The sequence below is a fragment of the Kogia breviceps genome, chromosome X (assembly GCF_026419965.1).
Source record: "Kogia breviceps isolate mKogBre1 chromosome X, mKogBre1 haplotype 1, whole genome shotgun sequence".
NCBI classification, from domain to species: domain Eukaryota; kingdom Metazoa; phylum Chordata; class Mammalia; order Artiodactyla; family Physeteridae; genus Kogia; species Kogia breviceps.
The window spans coordinates 33,674,900-33,694,936 of NC_081330.1; the positions used below are offsets into that span (position 1 = coordinate 33,674,900).

General features: G+C 40.5%; 1 protein-coding gene and 1 non-coding gene across 2 annotated transcripts in view; both read right to left on the bottom strand.

Moving 5' to 3' along the window:
- The window catches only part of LOC131748049 (uncharacterized), a 476,773-nt gene that overhangs the window by 42,198 nt on the left and 414,538 nt on the right, over positions 1-20,037 (bottom strand). The window contains exon 2 of the transcript XR_010838556.1: positions 12,185-12,361. This is a non-coding gene — a transcript (uncharacterized protein). The remainder of the gene's footprint in view (positions 1-12,184; positions 12,362-20,037) is intronic.
- Positions 10,551-12,129, bottom strand: RTL4 (retrotransposon Gag like 4). The gene is made up of 2 exons (XM_067023881.1): positions 11,956-12,129; positions 10,551-11,432 (listed from the first exon to the last, which is right to left on the bottom strand). Exons 1-2 carry the CDS (start codon positions 12,127-12,129, stop codon positions 10,743-10,745), a joined length of 864 nt encoding a protein of 287 aa, XP_066879982.1. The 3' UTR covers positions 10,551-10,742.

The window sequence follows — 20,037 nt, forward strand, 5'->3', positions numbered from 1 at the left end:
TTTTAAATTTTTCCAAAAAAAAATTAAAAGTACCATCATGACAGAGAGACTGCATAAGAAACAAAAAAGTGTTATAGTTTAGTACCTTTAATGGCACATTTCTGCATTTTAAACCAGAGGCTTCATATCTTCGTTTTGCACTGTTTGACACAGATTATATAGCAAAACCTGCTATTGAATAAACTGTGGCATTAAAATAGATCTCCTTAAAACTCTCCTCTTGCTGGTGGTCAGTATTCACTAATGCAGGCCTGAATATGTGAGGGCAAGGGAAACCAGCAGGAGGAGGGCCAAGGGCTGCAGTGCCTGGGAAGTAGGCAAGGCCTGATGAGGGACCTTGACAGACTTGAAAGTTTAGAACCAAGTCAGCTATCCTCTTGCATTGTTTACTTTGTTTCCTACTTATCTCCTCAACAACATTTTAAGATATTTAAGTGCCAAAACCTTGCCTTCTGCTCCTTGGAATCACTTAACATCTCATGGCATTATGCTAGGCACAGAGTTAAGTCTTCAATGATTACTTGAATTGAGATTTGTTGTAGGCTAGAGGGAGTTTAGGGAATGTGGGAGAAAGCAGAAGAAATTTGAGAATCTTTAACCTAGTCTTTCCTAGGTTACTAAAATGAAACAAAAGCACATCTCTGAAATTGACCTGTGTCATTTTGGGGATTAGGTAAAGGGAGAGAAGCATAAATGCTTCCCTGGTTGGAAAGGGAGAGACTGTAGGTTGAGTTCACTATTGACTTCTGTCCATATGTAGCTTTCAAGCAAGACCAATTCTGCAATTGTCCCAATGGATACAAAAAGAATTCATGATATGGGATTGGGAGTAGGATAGGATAGAATAACCTATCCTATGTATCATATTTAAGATTTAAGTATCTTTTCTCATCCAAAGGTATCTTTGTTGTTTCCATCATGTATTATATTGGTTTGGGACCATGTGTATTTTGACAGACCCTCTGCAAGTATCTTTCAAATGTTTGTAGTACTTGTATGCTATTTATTCATTTTGTTTGTTTGTTTAACAAACACTTGTATAGTGGTTATTGTGTACCAGGTACTACTTTAAGTTTTTTATATAAACAATTTAGTCTTCATAATCCTAAACAGAGTAGGAAATTGAGGCACAGAGAGGTTAAGGAAACTGAAAAGGTTATCTAGGTACTGAGAGGTAGAGCCCAGCATTTGAACCCAGGCAGAGTTCCCCACTCTTAACCCACTATACTTTGCTGTCTTGCTTTGTACTTGGCAAAGGTACAGGTGTTGAAGATGGGAAAAGAAGTCCTAGGCCACAACCTGTCCCCAAAACCTTAAGCAGCCATCTCACATTTGTTTACTAAGTAATGGCAGGACTTTGGGGCAGAAGCTTGTATTCCTTTTGGAAGGTGATGGGTTTACACAGGATCAGTCTGTATCTGCCCAGTAGGACAAACAAAACTCATGAATCCAGAAGACTCTACAAAGCTTCTTCTGGCAGAAAAGCTGGGAATTTCTGTATTTATTAGAGGGTTAAACTTGGGGACAGAATACATAAATCTGTTGTTCTTTGCCCAATACCACCACTACAATGTAGGAATATTTTTTTCTTTTTCTCTCTCTTTTTTTTTGCTGTTACTAGGCATTGACTCCTCAAGTTGATATAAGAGATTGAGCTAAAAATAGTGTAGTTTCAGCAGGGAAAGTCACTGTATCAGGACTCTTTGCACCTCTATAAAAGGATTTTATTAGCTTCAAGGCTAAACATCTTCAGGCATAGCAGGATTCAGTGATTCAAAAACTATCATCAGCTACATGCACCCCAATGTTCATAGCAGCATTATTTACAATAGCCGAGATATGGAAGCAACCTAAGTGTCCATAAGCAGATGAATGGATAAAGATGTGGTAAATATCTATAATGGAATATTAGCCATGAAAAAGAATGAAATATTTTGCCATTTGCAACAACATGGATGAACCTGGAGGGCATTAGTGAAAAGAGTCAGAGGAAGACATACACTATATGTTATCACTTATATGTGGAATCTAAAAAATAAAACACATGAATGAATATAACAAAACAGAAACAGACTGACAGTTATAGAGAACAAACTAGTGGTTACCAGTGGGGAGAAGAAAGGGAGGAGGGACAAGATAGGGGTAGAGGATTAACAGGTACCAACTACTATGTATAAAATAAATAAACTAGAAGGATATAAAGTACAGTACAGGGAAATATACCTATTATTTTCTAACAACTTTAAGTATAAAATATTGAATCACTATGTCATACACTTGAAACTAATATAATGTTGTAAATCAACTATATTTCAATAAAAAATTTATACTTAAAAATATCATCAGGACTTGGTTTCTTCCTCTCTACCCCTAAATTCTACTTCCCCGGGAAGTCTCCACTCTTAAATTGGCTCTCCTACCTTTGTCAAAAGGGCTGTCAGCAATCATTCTTATTTCAGTGGGGAAAAAAAGATGACAGTATTTTTCTAACATTTCCAAGAAAGGCCATAATATACACTCTTATTAGATAAGTTTAGGACACAAGCCCACACCTGGAACAGTCACAGTGGCAGGTAAATGCCATGGGATCACTGGTTTAGACCTAGGTCTCATGATTGGAGGTGGAATGTCACTCAGGAAGGTAGACCGAAGTGGGAAAGAAGTTGGATCTCTATATGAAAATTAGGGACCACTGCCAAAAGTATAATGCTTGCTGGGGAGGCAAACAGCAAATGTCCTCTACAACTACACCTGGACAATCTATTAAGGTTGTTTGATGCAGAAAGTATGCATTCAATAAAGAACCACCAATGAAATTTATATGGACTACCAAAACATCCTATTCAAGCCTCTCAAAAATCCTATTGTTTCATCATATGGATGAGACTAATTTAGAAGCAAGAAACAAAAAATAGGGATAGGGCTTCCCTGGTGGTGCAGTGGTTGAGAATCCGCCTGCCGATGCAGGAGACACGGGTTCGTGCCCTGGTCCGGGAAGATCCCACATGCCGCAGAGCAACTAAGCCCGTGAGCCATGGCCGCTAGGCCTGTGCGTCCGGAGCCTGTGCTCCACAACGGGAGAGGCCACAACAGTGAGAGGCCCGCATACCGCAAAAAAAAAAAAAAAAAAAAAAAAAAAAAAAAATAGGGATAAATGAGCCATTTGAAAGGAGAAATATAAACAGTGAGATGTCCATGGGCTGGTCTGATTTAATACTTCAATATGTTTTAGATCTGGGGTCAGGAAACTTTTTCTGTAAAGGAACAGATAGTTAATGTTTTTGGCTTTGTAGTCCATGCATGTCTTAGCATGAAAGCACCCCAAAACATGGAAATGAATGGGTATGACTGAGTTCCAATAAAATTGTATTTTTAAAAACAGGCAGTAGGTTGGATTTGGCCCACAGGTGGTAGTTTGTTGAATCTGGTTGTAGATGGATAGTAATGTACTATGTAGGAGTATGGACTCTTGCTGTTAGAAGTATCTAGATTTGAGACTTGCTGTTTACTTACTAGCTCTATGCATAATTTCCTTCACTACTCTAAGCCTCAATTTCCTCATCTGCCTAATATGGATAATAATAACAGATGTCTAAGAGTGTTGTTTTAAGAATTAAAAGAAAATACACATAAAGCACAATGCCTGGCATGTAGTAAGTGGTCAGTACATGGTAGGTATTATTATTAAAGCCAATGGGGAAAAACTATAAGAAAAACTTATGAAAGGGAAGAAAGGTGAGCTTCAGTGTTAAGGATATCTATTTATTAAAACATTCCAACTACATTTTTAGGGTAGTGGAATTTGTGTCATCAATTACAACTCAGGAAAGAGAATAGTAAGCTTCAGGGAAAGGTCTACAATGACTCTTTCCTCAAGATGCTGATGAAGCCCCAAAAGGCCAAAAAAATACTGGATATTTTTTAAAGTTTTAGTAACAAAAGAGAAAAAGTTATCTTGTTCAAATTTATTTTGTGTCCACACCTGGAATTCTGGGTAAGTTTGGAATAATTATTTTCGCTAAAGACAGAGTAGGGATGGAGAAGATTTGGAAAGGGTGTGCTGAAGAGATTACTGGCCTATATGTGTGAGGGCCCACATAAAACATTAAGACTTTTCAACCTGGGACATCAATCTGGGAAGGACAGGTAAGATAGTGGTCAAGAACATGGCTTTTTCTGTCAGATAGATAGACATGGAGATGAATCCTGGCTACATGACTTATTAGCTTGAGTCCTAAGATAAATTACTTAAACCTTATGAGTTTACTTTTTTTCACCTGTAAAATGCAAATACTAATAGTGTTACTGTGAGGATTATGCCCATGAATCGGAGAGTTTTGTGCTCGGCACACAGTAAGCACTCAGTGACTATTATTATTATTTGAAGCCTCTAAAATCATGTGTGAAGTGATCAGCATCAAGACAGACTCTTTCATATCCTGGAACAATTGAATGGGGAGGGGTATGCCTTTAAATTATACATAGATGAAGCTAATGCAAGTAAGGGGAAGTCTGATGTAAATGGCAGATAGTAAGCCAATGGTATCCATTGCCCCCATGAAGCATTACAGACTGAAAACATTTAATAAAGGATACATACATGGTAGACTCATCATGGGTAACTAAGGGAACATGACGTTTGATAGTTGTTGCTAACCTTATGGTTAATGTAGAAAAGAACATGGCTATCTTCCTACAAATGCTCCTTAGAGGCAGATTGTTGAACTGTAAATTCCCTGAGGTTGATATAGTGGTGGCAGATCTCAAATTTAAATGACCAACTAACTGTTGTCAGACTAAATCAAATTCTTGTTTTAATCTTGATATTCCTATGACAGTGGCAGGTAACAACCATCAGGAGCCTTCAAAGTCCCTGTTGTCTCTTGGCATTGTGAAAACACTATAAACATCATTGAGCTATTATTCAAAAAGAGCCAATAGCTTTGAATGAAGAGCTACAGAAATACGAGGGCTTTGTGATAGCCAGAAACTTTTGTTAGAATCCTGACTCAACAAGCAAGAGCCTACCCAGTCAGATAAAGCAGACACAGTACATGTTTCAATTTGTCAAGGAATTTTCTACAACTATTAGAAACACAAATGAAATCTCAAAGTCCTAGAAGGCACTGATTTGCTATGTGCTTCTTGTATAGACTGTTGTCCAGAACATGTATTTCAATCAGTGGCTATGTGAATACCAGTTACTAGAGTGGCCTTTCTCTACTGAGTGGCTTTGGGAGGTGTAATAGGGTCAGTTAGGCTGGTCAGGAGGGGTGTGACTCAGAGTGTTTCCCTCTTCTATCAGAGATCAGCTCTGGCATTAGCAAGATACTGGTTTCAAACCCTAGCCCTGCCACTTACTAGCTGTGTGAATTTAGGGCAGATAAGTTAACTGCTCTGAACTTTCATTTCATCCTCTTTAAATTGAATTAATAACACCTGCCCCATAAAGCTGTGGTAAGTATTAAATGTCAGAAATGGATATTCTATCAATATATTTTAGTAGTGTGAAATTAAATGAGTATCATTAACAAAGCATATATGACCCAGCAATCCCACTACTGGGCATATACCCTGAGAAAACCATAATTCAAAAAGAGTCATGTACCACAGTGTTCATTGCAGTACTATTTACAATAGCCAGGACATAGAAGCAACCTAAGTGTCCATCAACAGATGAATGGATAAAGAAGATGTGGCACAGATATACAATGGAATATTACTCAGCCATAAAAGAAATGAAATTGAGTTATTTGTAGTGAGATGGATGGACCTGGAGTCTGTCACACAGAGTGAAGTAAGTTAGAAAGAGAAAAACAAATACCGTATGCTAACACATATATACGGAATAAAAAAAAAATGGCTCTGAAGAACCTAGTGGCAGGACAGGAATAAAGACGCAGATGTAGAGAATGGACTTCAGGACACAGGGAGGGGGAAGGGTAAGCTGAGACAAAGTGAGAGTGGCATTGACATATATACACTACAAATGTAAAACAGGTAGCTAGTGGGAAGTAGCCACATAGCACAGGGAGATCAGCTCGGTGCTTTGTGACTACCCAGAGGGGTGGGATAGGGAGGGTGGGAGGGAAATGCAAGAGCAAGGAGATATGGGGTTATATGTATAAGTATAGCTGATTCACTTCGTTATGCAGCAGAAACTAACACACCATTGTAAAGCAATTATACTCCAATAAAGATGTTAAAAAAATGGTTCTCAAGCACCTAGGGGCAGGACAGGAATAAAGATGCAGACAGAGAATGGACTTGAGGACACAGGGAGGGAAAGGATAAGCTGGGATGAAGTGAGAGAGTGGTATTGACATATATACACTACCAAATGTAAATTAGATAGCTAGTGGGAAGCGGCTGCATAGCAGAGGGAGACCAGCTCAGTGCTTTGTGACCACTTAGAGGGGTGGGATAGGGAGGGTGGAGGGAGATGCAATAGGGAGGGGATATGGGGATATATGTATACGTATAGCTGATTCACTTTGTTATACAGCAGCAACTAATACAACAATGTAAAGCAATTATACTCCAATAAAGATGTTTTAAAAAAATGAAAAAGCACTGAGCACAGTGCCTGGCATAAACCAACTATTAGTTCCCTTTCTCTAGACGCACACAAAGCCAGATTTTATGTCCAAAGAGATGAGTGTTCTATGCATAGGGAAAACTGAAATTCTACAGGGTTCTCCATGTAAAAGTAAATGGGGTGGGTGGAATAAAGTCACAATTGGCTTATCACTGAGCTGGATAGATAAGAGAACCAGTGCTCTGTAAGGTATGTACTAGAAGTCACTGAGCAGGAAGCAGGTTCAAATAGACTGCAGAATCAAAGCCAATACCAGGAAGTAATACCAATAATTTAGTGCATGAATGCTCAAAGTTATAGTGGCAATCAATGACTGGAAAGTGTGGTTCAAATACCAAGATAGTTCTACTGATTCTACTAAATGGTGTAACTCACTTCCAGGACTTTTGTTTGTAAAACGTGGGCAGTGACTCTTGCATGAAGGTGACATTGAAGATTCATGACACTATATTCCCTTGGATGTTTTACCATTTTCCTGGCCAAGTGAGACCTGAAGCTTCATAGGGAGGCAATAAAGCATGGCCACCAGTGTATCAATAAAAGGCTTTATAGATGTAACACAAGCTTCCAGAGCTCTCCCAGGGGCATGAGGTGTTACATTTTGCCCAGAGGCTGGTATATCTTAAATTTTCTATTTTGTTTCACAGATGACTATTATCATAGGCAAGATGGTGCTGGGTGAAAAAGATCTTCCAGAGTCCAAAAAAAGGGTGATATTTGTTTTAACCATCATGGATAGAGGTGAAGGCTCTATGGGTCTGATTGAATAATGAGAGTCACATGGGTCTCATGTGCTGCCATCTGGACAGAATGGAGGTAGTGAGAATTAGGTCAATCATACATTCTTCTCTCTCTAAAGGTGCTTGTCGCGCTTCTGTCTACAGTCATGTGCTATGTCTTCATCCACGGCAGTATATTCTGATGGTTAGACTGAACTATGTGGTATTGTAAGAAGCAATTACTTATGCCAGGTACCATGGTGCTGGGTGTGAGTAGAAGTAAACGCAGGAAGTGCAAACCATAGGTATTTAGGAATATTATTATAGCTGTAGACAAATGAGAGATAAAGAGGGATACTGACTGACTGTCGAGGCAAGCCTCCCAGGGAGGAAAGTCTTCAGTGGATTCACTGTGGTTCACACTGTGATGCTGACTTTGCATGGTGAGAATCTTATTTTGTTTCCAGTGTGCTCAGAGGTGATTAGGGTCTGGAGAACGGATGCTATTAAAACCACAAAAATTGATGTATCAGCCAAACAGCAATTTATTCATTTATAATGAGAATTAACTGCCAAGTAGGCTAGAACACTTCATGTCAGCTGGTTAGCAGATTTTCTTCCCATAACAAAGTTTATATGGGAGAGTAATTAAAATCAGATTATTTCTTAGAGCATGGAGTCAGAGCAAGGGGAGTTAGGTGACAATCTTAATGGCTAATGACACAAATTGGGATGGCCTGGTGCCTCTACCCCATTGTAGGTGGACCCTGGCGGGGTCTGTTGATCAACATCCCCTCTCTGACTCTAGAGAGATTACTGATGCCTTATGGCTCTTTAATTGCCCCCTTTTCTAGATTCCATGCAAATCATTCTTTTGTTAACAATTCGTTCTTCAGACTTGTAAAATTATTAGATTCCCTCTTGTTTGGTGGCATCAATCATGTAGCAGATCTGCCTCCCTAAAACTACAACCTTGGTTGGACCTGGGGGTTCCCCAAGCCTTTGCAACTGCAGACTACATCTCTGAGTAGGGTACATCTCATTTGTTCTCTGTAGATTTTAATTAGTTTCACTCTCAGAGAAATTCACTTAGGTGTAAGTTCTGAGGACTCATCCATGTAACTTTCTTTATGCTAAGTAATTAATTCATTCTAATTGAAGTGGATGGTGTCACTATAACAATATTTTAAAGTGGTAAACAAAATGGTTGCTAGCTAGTAGGCAGTAAAGCATTATCCCAGCATCCTATCATATGGTCAGTCTGGCTGTTGGATTGTATCACATAGAGCACAAGAGGTCCTTGATTTGGAATTTCTCAACAAGGAGCTTCTAGAAGTAGGAGGTGAACTGAATTTCATAGCCCAGGATTAATTATCTGTTCTGAGAGGCTATGGAATCTGAAGATTTCTTGGGGAAGAAGGTAATGTTGCTGCAGAGGGAAAGTCCTCTGCAGAAAATAAAGTGACATATCTTTATATGTAAAAAAGTACATATGAATAAAGAGTACATAATGATAAATTGTGGCCCTAAGATAAAGAAAGATTGATGATTAAGCCAACTGAATGCTCCTGTCAACATTCCAGGACGATACTGGTGTTGGTAAGGAAAGTGACTGGAGGCCATTGGGTTAGTCCTTTATTATAGAATTGGTGGTACTAGATCAGGATACCTGCAGGTAATACCAGAGTCACTTAAAGTTCAAATAGAGATCCGTTAGAGGATCTCATACAATCCCAGTACACTAGTGGGAATTTCTTACCACAATTGAAATATGTGCGTTCAGGTCTCCTAGTTGTCAGAGCATATGGAGTAAGGCGGATGTATAGCAAGCTGTTAATAAAGGAGACTCCTTGAGAATACAAATAAGAAATAGCACAGTGGTTAGTGAGGCACTGATGGGTGAAAAGATCTGTTTGTTAGTGCTATAGGATAAGAGTAATAAGGTCCTAGCTGAGTTTAGGTATTGTCAAAGCATAATCCTCCAGGCCAAACTACAGTGGCGCTTCATGTTCTGAGAGGCCTTGATGGCTGCTAGGAAATATGGAATGACTGATTTTACTTCAGGAAATCCATTACGGGGACATACATCAGCCCTAAGAAGCAGGGAACAAAGAGCAGGTAATTACCAGAAAACACCAGTTATCACTGCATATCCTTAACATTTTAGGGATTTTTACCTTTTCAGCATAGCACTACTTTTGCTCAGAAGCATTAGAAATCCATATGCAGAGTTAATGTATGCCAAAAGTACAACACAAGCAATCATACCCCCATTTCGTGAGTTTTATGTACAGATGGTGTTGATGTATATGCCCCAGGATTTGAAATGTGAGATGGTTCAGAAAATTGTCTGCCATTAATTGCTCTTCAAGATCCTCAACTAGATGAAGGTCCCCAGAGGTGGTCCATAAGGGTAGAGCTTAGCATCAATGGGCACTGATCCTAGATGGTGACCACACTGAGGCCTCTAGAGTCAGAAACTACTGAAGGGTCTTCAGTGGAGATTTAGTTAGCCAGGTTCCCTGTCTAAGGCAGCAGGGACATGCTTCAGACACAGTAATTATGATGGGACACATTCCCCAACTCTCACTAAAAACTTGTTAGAGGTCATTATCCTAGAGCATTTTGACTTGGCCATAAGACATGCTGGAACCTGAAGTAGGTTGTTGGAGAAAAGGGGAGTAAGCTAGGGCTTGGCTAAAAACATATACCTGCCTGAAGGACTAATTCTCAAAAAGTGGACCCAAAGTTCCAAGCAGACTTCTCAAAGGGCCATACCATCTAGTTTGTCAATAGCCAAGAGATTACTTTTGAGCAAGCAGCAGTCTTTAAATAGTAGCAAAATATATAGCTGTATGAAAAGGTGGCATAGCTGTATTTCCATGAAGGTTGGTTTGTGTTAAGCTGGACTCTAGTCAATAGGTGGAGCAGGATTCAGCCTCTAGTAGGAAAATGTTGGTAGGATATGGAAATGCAACTGGGGCTTCAGCCAAGAGTCCTAAAACCAACAGGGGACTAGGATACAGACCAATGAGCGTAAGGGTGAAGGCCTTGGGCCAACAAACTCAACCCAGGTATCTATCACCTATTGGTAGGGATGGAGTTCCCAATGTATTGCCAGGGTGGTTTCCATTGGGTCAGACTGGGCAGAGTTTTTCCTGCAGGTTTTCAGTACACTTGGGAAATTAGTCCCAACTGTAGAAAGTGCCTGGGAATTGTTTTCATCATTGTTTTATCAAGTTTGGTGATGGGTCACCAAATGAACAAGATCTGGTTGTTTAAATTCTCAGAAGCATAGGAGTTCATGACTGTAAAGTGGTATCCCAGTTCCCCATCTGTATTTTAAATGTTAATGAAGGATATAAATCAATGAGGCCAGAGGTGAGAGGGATATAAGTTTACAATGTGACCTGCCTGGGTTCCTCTTACTGGTGAGCTGGGTTATTTATCCTTGCTGGGGCTCGAGAACGTTTGGCAAGGCAATCTCTTGTGAAGTGACCAGCCTGGCTGCAGTAGAGGCATGACTGAGTTTCTTGCTGGCGGGCTCGTTTGGCTGGAGTGAGAGGCGGCTGGCTTCCTCGAAGCTGTATAGGGTCTTCCTTGGGTAGTGGACCTGTGGGGTTGGAGAGGGCTTGGTGGTGGATCAGGGAAGCCAACACTGGGATCTGGGCCTCTGACTGAAGGAGCTCTGGCCTGTCACTACGTTGCTTATCCAACTGAATACACTGAGTGATAAGGTCTGGGAGATTGTCCATCAGATCTGTGCCACTTACTTCAGCCTGAATGGAGTCAGCTAGTTCCTCTTGGAAGTGATCACTCTGATTGGTTTCATTATATCTCTGATTTTGAGCAAGGAGTTGGAAAGTAGTGGCATCCTGCTGAGAGAAGTTGTCCCTTTTGTCAACCTTAGCATTCACCAAGGGGTTCATTTCCTGTTTTGTGGGCTCACCAAATGACTGCTGTAACTCAAGAACAAAGTTCTCATATTGCTTCAACAGAGCACTCTGGTAGGTGGTGATTCTGTGTAATTCTCTATTGTATCTTCTGGAATCAAGTGAGACTAAGCAGAATTGAGTACCAATATTGGATACCAATGGGCAGACAGTGGTTTTGTTCTGTGATCAGAGAGGCGGTGCCATGAGCAAGTAGCCAAATCTGTTAGCTATGAAGAAGTCACAAGGGTATGCTGAGAGCTGAGAAATGCCAAAAACTGTTGTCCACTACTCAGTGTTGTCTCTTCTTCATGGAGAATGCCAATGTTCTGCACATTCAGAAGAAATAAATTACCTTAGGACACATAGAAGATTTGGAATTAAGAAGATAAACACAAAAGTTACAGTAGATTTCTCTCCCCACTCCCCTTCTTGGTAATATGGAGGCAATTTTCCCTCAGACTAAGCCTTTGATTCTAAAGTATCTTTCTTTATCAGAGAATCAAAGAATTTTACAATCCAAAGTGATCGTAGAAATCATCCAGGCCAAATTTGTAATTTCACAGATGAGAAAACAGAGACCTAGAGAAGTAAAAATGTTTGCCCAAGGTCATACAACTAGTTAATATCAGAGCTGGCCTGTTCATCAGAACTGCTGTCCAAAACAGCACTTCCTCCAGGACTACAAATGTGCTCATTTGCTTACACCACTTGGGCATAATGATGGTTCTTGCCCCTTGCTACTCCAAACGATCAGGGAACCAGCAGTTTGGGCATCACCAGGGACGTTGTTGGAAATGCAGACTCTAAGGTCCCACCCCAGACCTACTGAATCAGTGTTCCATTTTAACAAGATTCTCCAGGTGATTCGAATGTGCATTGAAGTTTGAGAGGTGCTGCTCTAGAGAGCACTCAGCCAGAATTGGAATACTCACTGGTTGGACTTGACCCTCAGTGCTCCAATCATAGCCTGCAGTGCTGTGAGGATCCAGTTGTTGTGGTGGTAGTTAATCCAGTTTTTCTGGCTTTCTAGTCTGTGTCTGAGGTCACATTTGGTTGCCATGGACATGATTAAGACATCACAGGCAAGATGAAGAGGTGAGATTGAAAACCTAGCAAAGAAGAACAGAATATTCTTAAATGATGAAGATCAAAATGTTCAGCAGTCTTCCCTGCATTGATAACAAGAATATAGCAACCAGTAAAAGTTTAAAACAAACCCCAAACATATTGTATATTGGTTGAACTATTCTGCTATGTAATTCCTCTCACTGTCCTTTCCTTGTGTAGTATTTAAATGTATTTAAATCACCCATCAGTGGGCAAAAAAAAAAAAATGTGTATCACTGAAAGCAAGATTTGATTCCCTAGGTTTTATTTGATGGCATCTTCTCTCGAAACCTATGGAAGAATGAAATAGTTTAAGATGGGGACCAGAAACTTGCCCAAACACTATCAGTTGGATGATTTGAAGAACTCATTTGCTTCTCAATTTCTTTTCATCTAATGAGGATGACTATCTTGTCTACCTCAAAGGGTTTCTGTGAGTATCAATGAGACAATAGATAGGTGCTCTGAGTAGCAACAAAAAATGAGAGATTTGCTTCCAAAATTGTTCCAGTGTAGCTGAACAATGCCAGTGGTGAGGCTCTACCCTCAGTGCATAACGCCAAAGTAGAAAGATACTGTCATACCTCCTTTCATTCTTCCTTTCCATATCTCACCCATCTAGTCTACTATTTACCTTTCAGACATCTTTCACTTTACAGGTGTCCATCCATAAGTTTATTCCTGTCAACCCAGCTAGGTGTCAACTGATAGCTAATATGTTAATTAATTATTGAGTGTTAATGATTGGCCTTTCTCAGGGCATTCATTTTTGTTTCCTCAAACTTTAATGTGTATAAAAATCCACTTGGTCCCAATCTCTAGCAATTTTGATTCAGTAAGTCTGGAGTGGATGCCAGGAACCTGTACAAGTTGGCTGGCAGATTTCTGATGATGGTGGTCCTTGTGAGAAAAGCCATCCATATAAATATCATGCAATAAAGCCATATTAGTAGCATCTGAGAGAAGTAGGGATGGGGAGGAGACATAGTTGGGGGTAGGAGGTTGACCCTCAAATGATGTAGAAGGTGATAGCCTATTCTACCTCCATATAAAGCCACAAATTGCCCACACTGTTCTTAACAACTGCTCATCTCTCCCAGGTAGTAGAGAGCAAGAGTTCAGCATGTAGGTTCTAGAGTCAGGCTGACCTGGGTCCAAATCCTGGCTTGGCCAAAAGTTGTGTGACTCTGGACAAGTTACTTAACCTCTGTGAGAATCAGTTCCAAACTTTAAAATGGAGATGATATTAATACGTGCCTCTTGGTGTCATGAAGATTAAATGAGATGAAAAGAGATTAGCATAGCTTCATGCAGATGGCAAATGCTCCATAAATGTTAGCTATCATTATTCTAGGTCCACAGTCTGTGTTTTAGAATTTAAATTATTTTCAGATTTTAGAAAAGTAGCATAGAGTATGTACTGTTTATTACATAACACTCCCAGTAATGTCTGGGAAAACATCCCATAATTAAGCCATTAACATTTCTGCAGGAAAAAAGTGTCTGAATATTCATACTAAAAGAGATAAAGACTAAGTTCATGTCAGTTCAGGTCAGGTTTTTCTGCCAAATAAGTTTTGGCACCAAATTAAAAAAAAAAAAAAAAGCTTCTGTTGTACAGAGCTTCTTGATTTCAGAATTGAAGCTAAGGGTTTGTGGACCTCTACCAAACTCTTTTGAGGGGTGCAATTATAACTTTTCCTTCTCTCTCCCTGCTTTCTGCCCTTTGACTCCACTCTCAGAAGTTCCAGAATATCTGTAGAGGTCTCCAGTTTCTTTACAGAATTATGTATTCAAAGTGGCAGATCATTTAATTTTTCTAATTATGTAGCACTGGTGAAACACTTGCTAAAATTATAAGCATTAGCCCAAATGCAAATCATACAATGGCACTGTTGTCAATGGCAGTTGCTTAATCCCTCAAAGAGAATCTACCTAGCCTTATCATTTTGGAAATTGCTCTCCTTTTAGAGGTCAATGGCCTTCTATTGGATTGTTCCAGCAGATCCTGAGGGCAGAGCTGACAGTCTGGAGGAGTTACAGACCACAGTCTTTCGGAGACGAAGTAGAGCCAGAGCTCATAACTCAAGTGCACAGGCTTGAGGGATCAGACTAGTGAGCTTGGACCAGGTCTGATAGAAAACTGCATATGCTTAAGCTTTTCCTTAATCAGTATGTGTTTCAACTACAAAAACAACAACACAAAAATAGGTTTAGTAAACTATTGCAGCCCACTTTGATGTTTGTGTTCAGTTTGAACCAAAGCCATAGTTAAGAGTTTCCCCAGATATAAAACTACTCCACTCTGGAGTCCCATAAGACCCCCATCTGGAGAAGGACCTGTAGTATCGTGCTGCTTGTAAGAGAGCTTTGTCACCTTACACTGCTTTATTTTCAAGCTGTTCTACATAACTCATTGGAGAAGATGGAACTAGGGCCATGTAACTACCCAAAGCAGTTGCATTCTTACTCTTGTTCTCCAGATCTTCTAAGGAATGATGTGGTCATAGGAGCTAAACTGATAGATAAATAACCCTCATAAGGTGACCACAGGGTCATACTGTTTGAACTTGTCTGAAGACTTGGGTGTGACCCCAGCTCTGCCACTATCTATACTGACAACCTTGGGCAAGTCACTTCCTCTCTCTGGGTCAGTTTCTGTATCTGTATAATGAAGGGATTGGGTTTCTTGAAGTTTATTAATATAAGAAATTCTGATTCAGGAAGGTTAACAGGAGACCTAGGAATATGCAGTTTTATAGGCACCCCAAATTATTCTGTGTTAAGAAGTCTTCAGATTTTACCTTGGGGATATTGGGTGACTGCCCATACAAAACTCCTGTATTTGTCAGAGGTTCTCAAACTTCAGGATACTTCAGAATCCCCTGGAATTTTAACATACAGATTTTTGGGCCTCACCCCTAGACAGTGTGATTCAGTGGGTCTGGGATGAGGCCAGATAATTTGCATTTTAATCAAGCTCTGTCCGTGATGCTGATGCAGAAGTTTCCCCAGCAACACTTTCAAAAAACTGTAGGCTGAGTAATCTCAAAAGGCCCTTTCTGCTTCGGCACTATCTACACTTTTGAAAGTAGAAAATATTTGACTCCAAAAGTGGCCCCTGAAGTGTGTGATATGTAGATTGCTTTCTTCCTAGACTCTGCTTGAGGCTGCATGGTCACCTCTAAACAGTGGGCTAGTGCAGACCTGGCTCAGGCATGTGAGATGTAGCTGGCTCAGAGGCAAGAGAGAGAGTAGCAATTGAGTTGACCCTGCTCTCAGGACTCTGTAGTTCCTGCTGGGAGTTATGTACTATTCTGCTCTGCTCTGCCTGTGAATGAGGTAGAAAAATCGTTCTCTTATCCCCAGATCAGAGACAAAGCAGCCCAGCTGGGATCAATATGCCTATTGCTATGACGCAGACCTCATACCTTCCTTTAAGCGTCAACCTTCCTTCTGGCTCAGCTGGACCCATGGCCTAGCTGCTTATGAAGTTCAACATGTCATGAACACTATCTACAAGTATTCCCTGTCATTTTCCCAGTTTTCCTTTCAAATGTGCACAACTCTATTAAGGAGCCATATCAGCCTTCCTGCTCCATGGGTCTATTTAACATTCCTCCTAAGGCCACACTTCCCAGTCTCCTCCTTCACCTACCTTCTCTCCTTTGCCTACTGTCTCTGCTGGCAACCACAACACATGTCTGAATGATTCTGCTCAGTCACCAGCCAGAATCATGACCGATAACATCATCCCAGCAATACATGACCCATTTGCACTGTTATTTTCTCTCAATCAATAAAGAAAAATGCCTAGAAGGAGTGGGAGAGTTTTTCTAGGAAGGCAAGGATCTGGACACTGGATAGAAGGCAAGGTGATCTGCCATTAGGTAGACATCATAGCACTAGGGTTGAACACAGAGTATTACATGGAGTCAAGAAAAAACCCCAAAGATAGACTCTATTGCTTCTTTGCTGTACTTGTCAGCTTGATCCAGGCCCTGAGCAGTACCAACGTTATATGGGTGGTGAAATGAAGACTTCAGGGAAAGTAGCCATGTTTTGGAGGTTTGTCAACTCCTGAAGATCAAGTGTGCTGCTACTTACAGCTCATAAGAGATGTTATAACATATGGCAGATAACCTTTGTAGCAGGATTGGGTCTAAGTCTCATTTCAGACCTACAAGTGCTGAAGACATGGCAGGCCTCTGACACACTGTAAATGCAGAGATTTTCATTTGTATTTGGTAAGAATAGGAACGACAAGTCCTGTTTTCCTTCAGTTGTATCCAACATTTTTGTAGGTCTTTGGTAAAAACACTTGTGATTTCTTGAGTACCTAATTTATGCCAGCTTACATACTCTGATTGGTACTGGCTGCTTGGAGCTGTATGTAAGGATTCTGGACCTGTAACTGGCCTCACTGGTAGAATGTTGTGCAGGATTGTCAGTGTCTGCCATGGGGTCTGGAGGGATAACTGCAACATGCTGAACATGCGTTTGTTGCCTCTCTCCTAAACCGTATGATCCTCACAGTAGTCTTATGAAGTAGTTATGATTATTTGCATTTTACATATAAGGAAGCCAAGCCCCTACCTGCACTTCGGGACATGTAATCATGCCCACTCCTGCTTTTAATCTCTTTCTCCCCTCACCCAAAAGCCCTTTTCTGCCTATGCTCAGCTTAAGTTCAGCCTCCTTGATGCAGCCTCCTCTGACTACTCAGACCCTTACTAACTTCTCCATTCCCTGAACTGTGGAAGGACACATGATTTTATGTTCCCTCCTGGAGGAAGCCTCTTTCCTTTAAACTCCCACAATACCTTGCACAGGGCTGGTTCCATGGGCCTTATGTAAATCTGTGTTGATGGATACACTAAGATGATAAAGGGCTAGGGGAAGGACAAGCAAAAGAATCCCTACCAGTAGTAGCCTGAGGTTAAAATTGTGACAAGAAAAATAAGACCTGGAATCTAGCCATGAAAATCTGATCAAAATGAGAGGAAGCTGAGTAAGCAAGCTGGGGGATGGGATCTCTAGAAGTGGTCTGCCCTTGAGGGGAAGTCCAGCAGCCATTGGTATCACCAGTTTTTGGCTTTCTATCCACTATCTTCCTTTATTCCTTAAGCCCCATAAATTCAGTGATTTTTTATTTTTTTGGCAAGGCAAAACAAATGATCATGTCTGACAAAGGCTTCCTTACTACTTCTAGGTTCAAGGAAGCAGTCTGGGAGAGTGCTTTACATAACTGAGTGTGCATCTTGTCATGTTTTATAAGAACAGTGAGATAACATTCTAAATTTGGACCATCTCAATAAATCTGGGTTGAGCTATCACCATACCCATCTAATCAATATGTGAAAATATTAAAAGAACAACCAGAAAGGAATGATTAGGTTCTTATCCCCATTGAGCTTCACTGTCTATGTACAGAAATTTAAGTATCTCAAAAATCACTTTAATATTCATTATCTCATTCAATCTTGACCACAATTTTGTCATTTTCCAGGTCAGAAAACCAAGGTACTGAGATTTTAAGTAAAGTCAAGGGTCAAAGGGGAAACTTGATACATGTGTAACTGTCTCTGAAGGACTCTTGTGTGGAATACTTGTTCTCAAAGACAAGTAAGGCACTATCTGAAGACATTTGGGAGGGTAGGGGTGGAGATGGAATGATTGTCTCCATGAAGTAATTTATGAGTTCCATATTATTGGAAGAATGCAAGCAGAGTTAGCATTACTACTTGATGAGGAGTAAAATACAGGTGATGAAACTGACCACTAGTTGTATGCAATCTAGAATCTGATCCTCAGATCTACAGCCAACCTGAACCTTACCCACCTTGCCCATCTACCTCAGAGCTCCTGTTCCTAGAGGAGACTCAGTGACTAAGCTACAGCAGCCTTTGTTTACCAATTTGAGGATTTATCTTTGTTCCTCTGTCCATTCCCAATGCCCCCATCATTTCAAACAGTATATTGCTGTTTCAAGTAAACAATTAGAGGAAGAATGGAAAAATTCTGATCTGCAGATCTTAAATAGTCATAAAATGAGCCCTTTAAATTTGAAGTGAGAGGTCTTCTCCTGCATTTGTGCTCCCTGCTGCCTCTTTCATCTTTAATTCATTAAGTGCAATTCACTTAGTGATGAACACCACTTGCAACTGATGAGCTGACAGAGCCTAGCCCACTTAGATTTAAACTTTTTTTATTTTTTTTTTGCTTTGCCACGTCCCTGTGGTGTGAAGGCAACCTGCGGCCCTACTCAAGGTGGAGAAAACTTAATATAAACAACTTAGTCCATATCATGTTTTTCAATTATCAGAAGTCTCCTAGAAAATATTTGCAAATGAAGCAACTGACAAAGGATTAATCTCCAAAATTTACAAGCAGCTCATGCGGCTCAATATCAAGACAAAAAACAACCCAATCCAAAAATGGGCAGAAGACCTAAATAGACATTTCTCCAAAGAAGATATACAGATTGCCAACAAGCACATGAAAGGATGCTCACATCATTAATCATTAGAGAAATGCAAATCAAAACTACAATGAGATATCATCTCACACCAGTCAGATTGGCCATCACCAAAAACTCTAGAAACAATAAATGCTGGAGAGGGTGTGGAGAATAGGGAACCCTCTTGCACTGTTGGTGCGAATGTAAATTGATACAGCCACTATGGAGAACAGTATGGAGGTTCCTTAAAAAACTACAAATAGAACTATCATACGACCCCGCAATCCCACTACTGGGCATATACCCTGAGAAAACCATAATTCAAAAAGAGTCATGTGGGCTTCCCTGGTGGCGCAGTGGTTGAGAATCCGCCTGCCGATGCAGGAGACACGGGTTCGTGCCCTGGTCCGGGAAGATCCCACATGCCGCGGAGCAACTAAGCCCGTGAGCCATGGCCGCTAGGCCTGCGCGTCCGGAGCCTGTGCTCCGCAACGGGAGAGGCCACAACAGTGAGAGGCCCGCATACCACAAAAAAAAAAAAAAAAAAAAAAAAAAAAAAAAAAAGAGTCATGTACCAAAATATTCATTGCAGCTCTATTTACGATAGCCAGGACATGGAAGCAACCTAAGTGTCCATCGACAGGTGAATGGATAAAGAAGATGTGGCACATATATACAATGGAATATTACTCAGCCATAAAAAGAAATGAAACTGAATTATTTGTAATGAGGTGGATAGACCTGGAGTGTGTCATACAGAGTGAAGTAAGTCAGCAGGAGAAAAACAAATACCGTATGCTAACACATATATACGGAATCAAAAAACAAAAAGGTTCTGAAGAACCTAGGGGCAGGACAGGAATAAAGATGCAGATGTAGAGAATGGACTTGAGGACATGGGGAGTGGGAAGGGTAAGCTGGGACGAAGTGAGAGAGTGGCATGGACATATATACACTACCAAATGTAAAATAGATAGCTAGTGGTAAGCAGCCGCATAGCACAGGGAGATCACCTCTGTGCTTTGTGACCACCTAGAGGGGTGGGATAGGGAGGGTGGGAGGGAGATACAAGAGGGAAGAGATTTGGGGACATATGTATATGTATAACTGATTCAATTTGTTATAAAGCAGAAAGTAACACACCATTGTAAAGCAATTATACTCCAATAAAGATGTAAAAAAAAAAAAAAAAGTCTCCTAAAGCCACAGATTAACGTT

Excerpts from the sequence above, each read along its gene's own strand:
- RTL4 (XM_067023881.1), bottom strand. The coding sequence starts at position 12,129 with ATGCACATTCGAATCACCTGGAGAATCTTGTTAAAATGGAACACTGAT. Across the intron at positions 11,433-11,955 it reads CATCATTATGCCCAAGTGGT|AACAAAACCACTGTCTGCCC; the intron begins GTAAGCAAATGA and ends CTCTGATCACAG.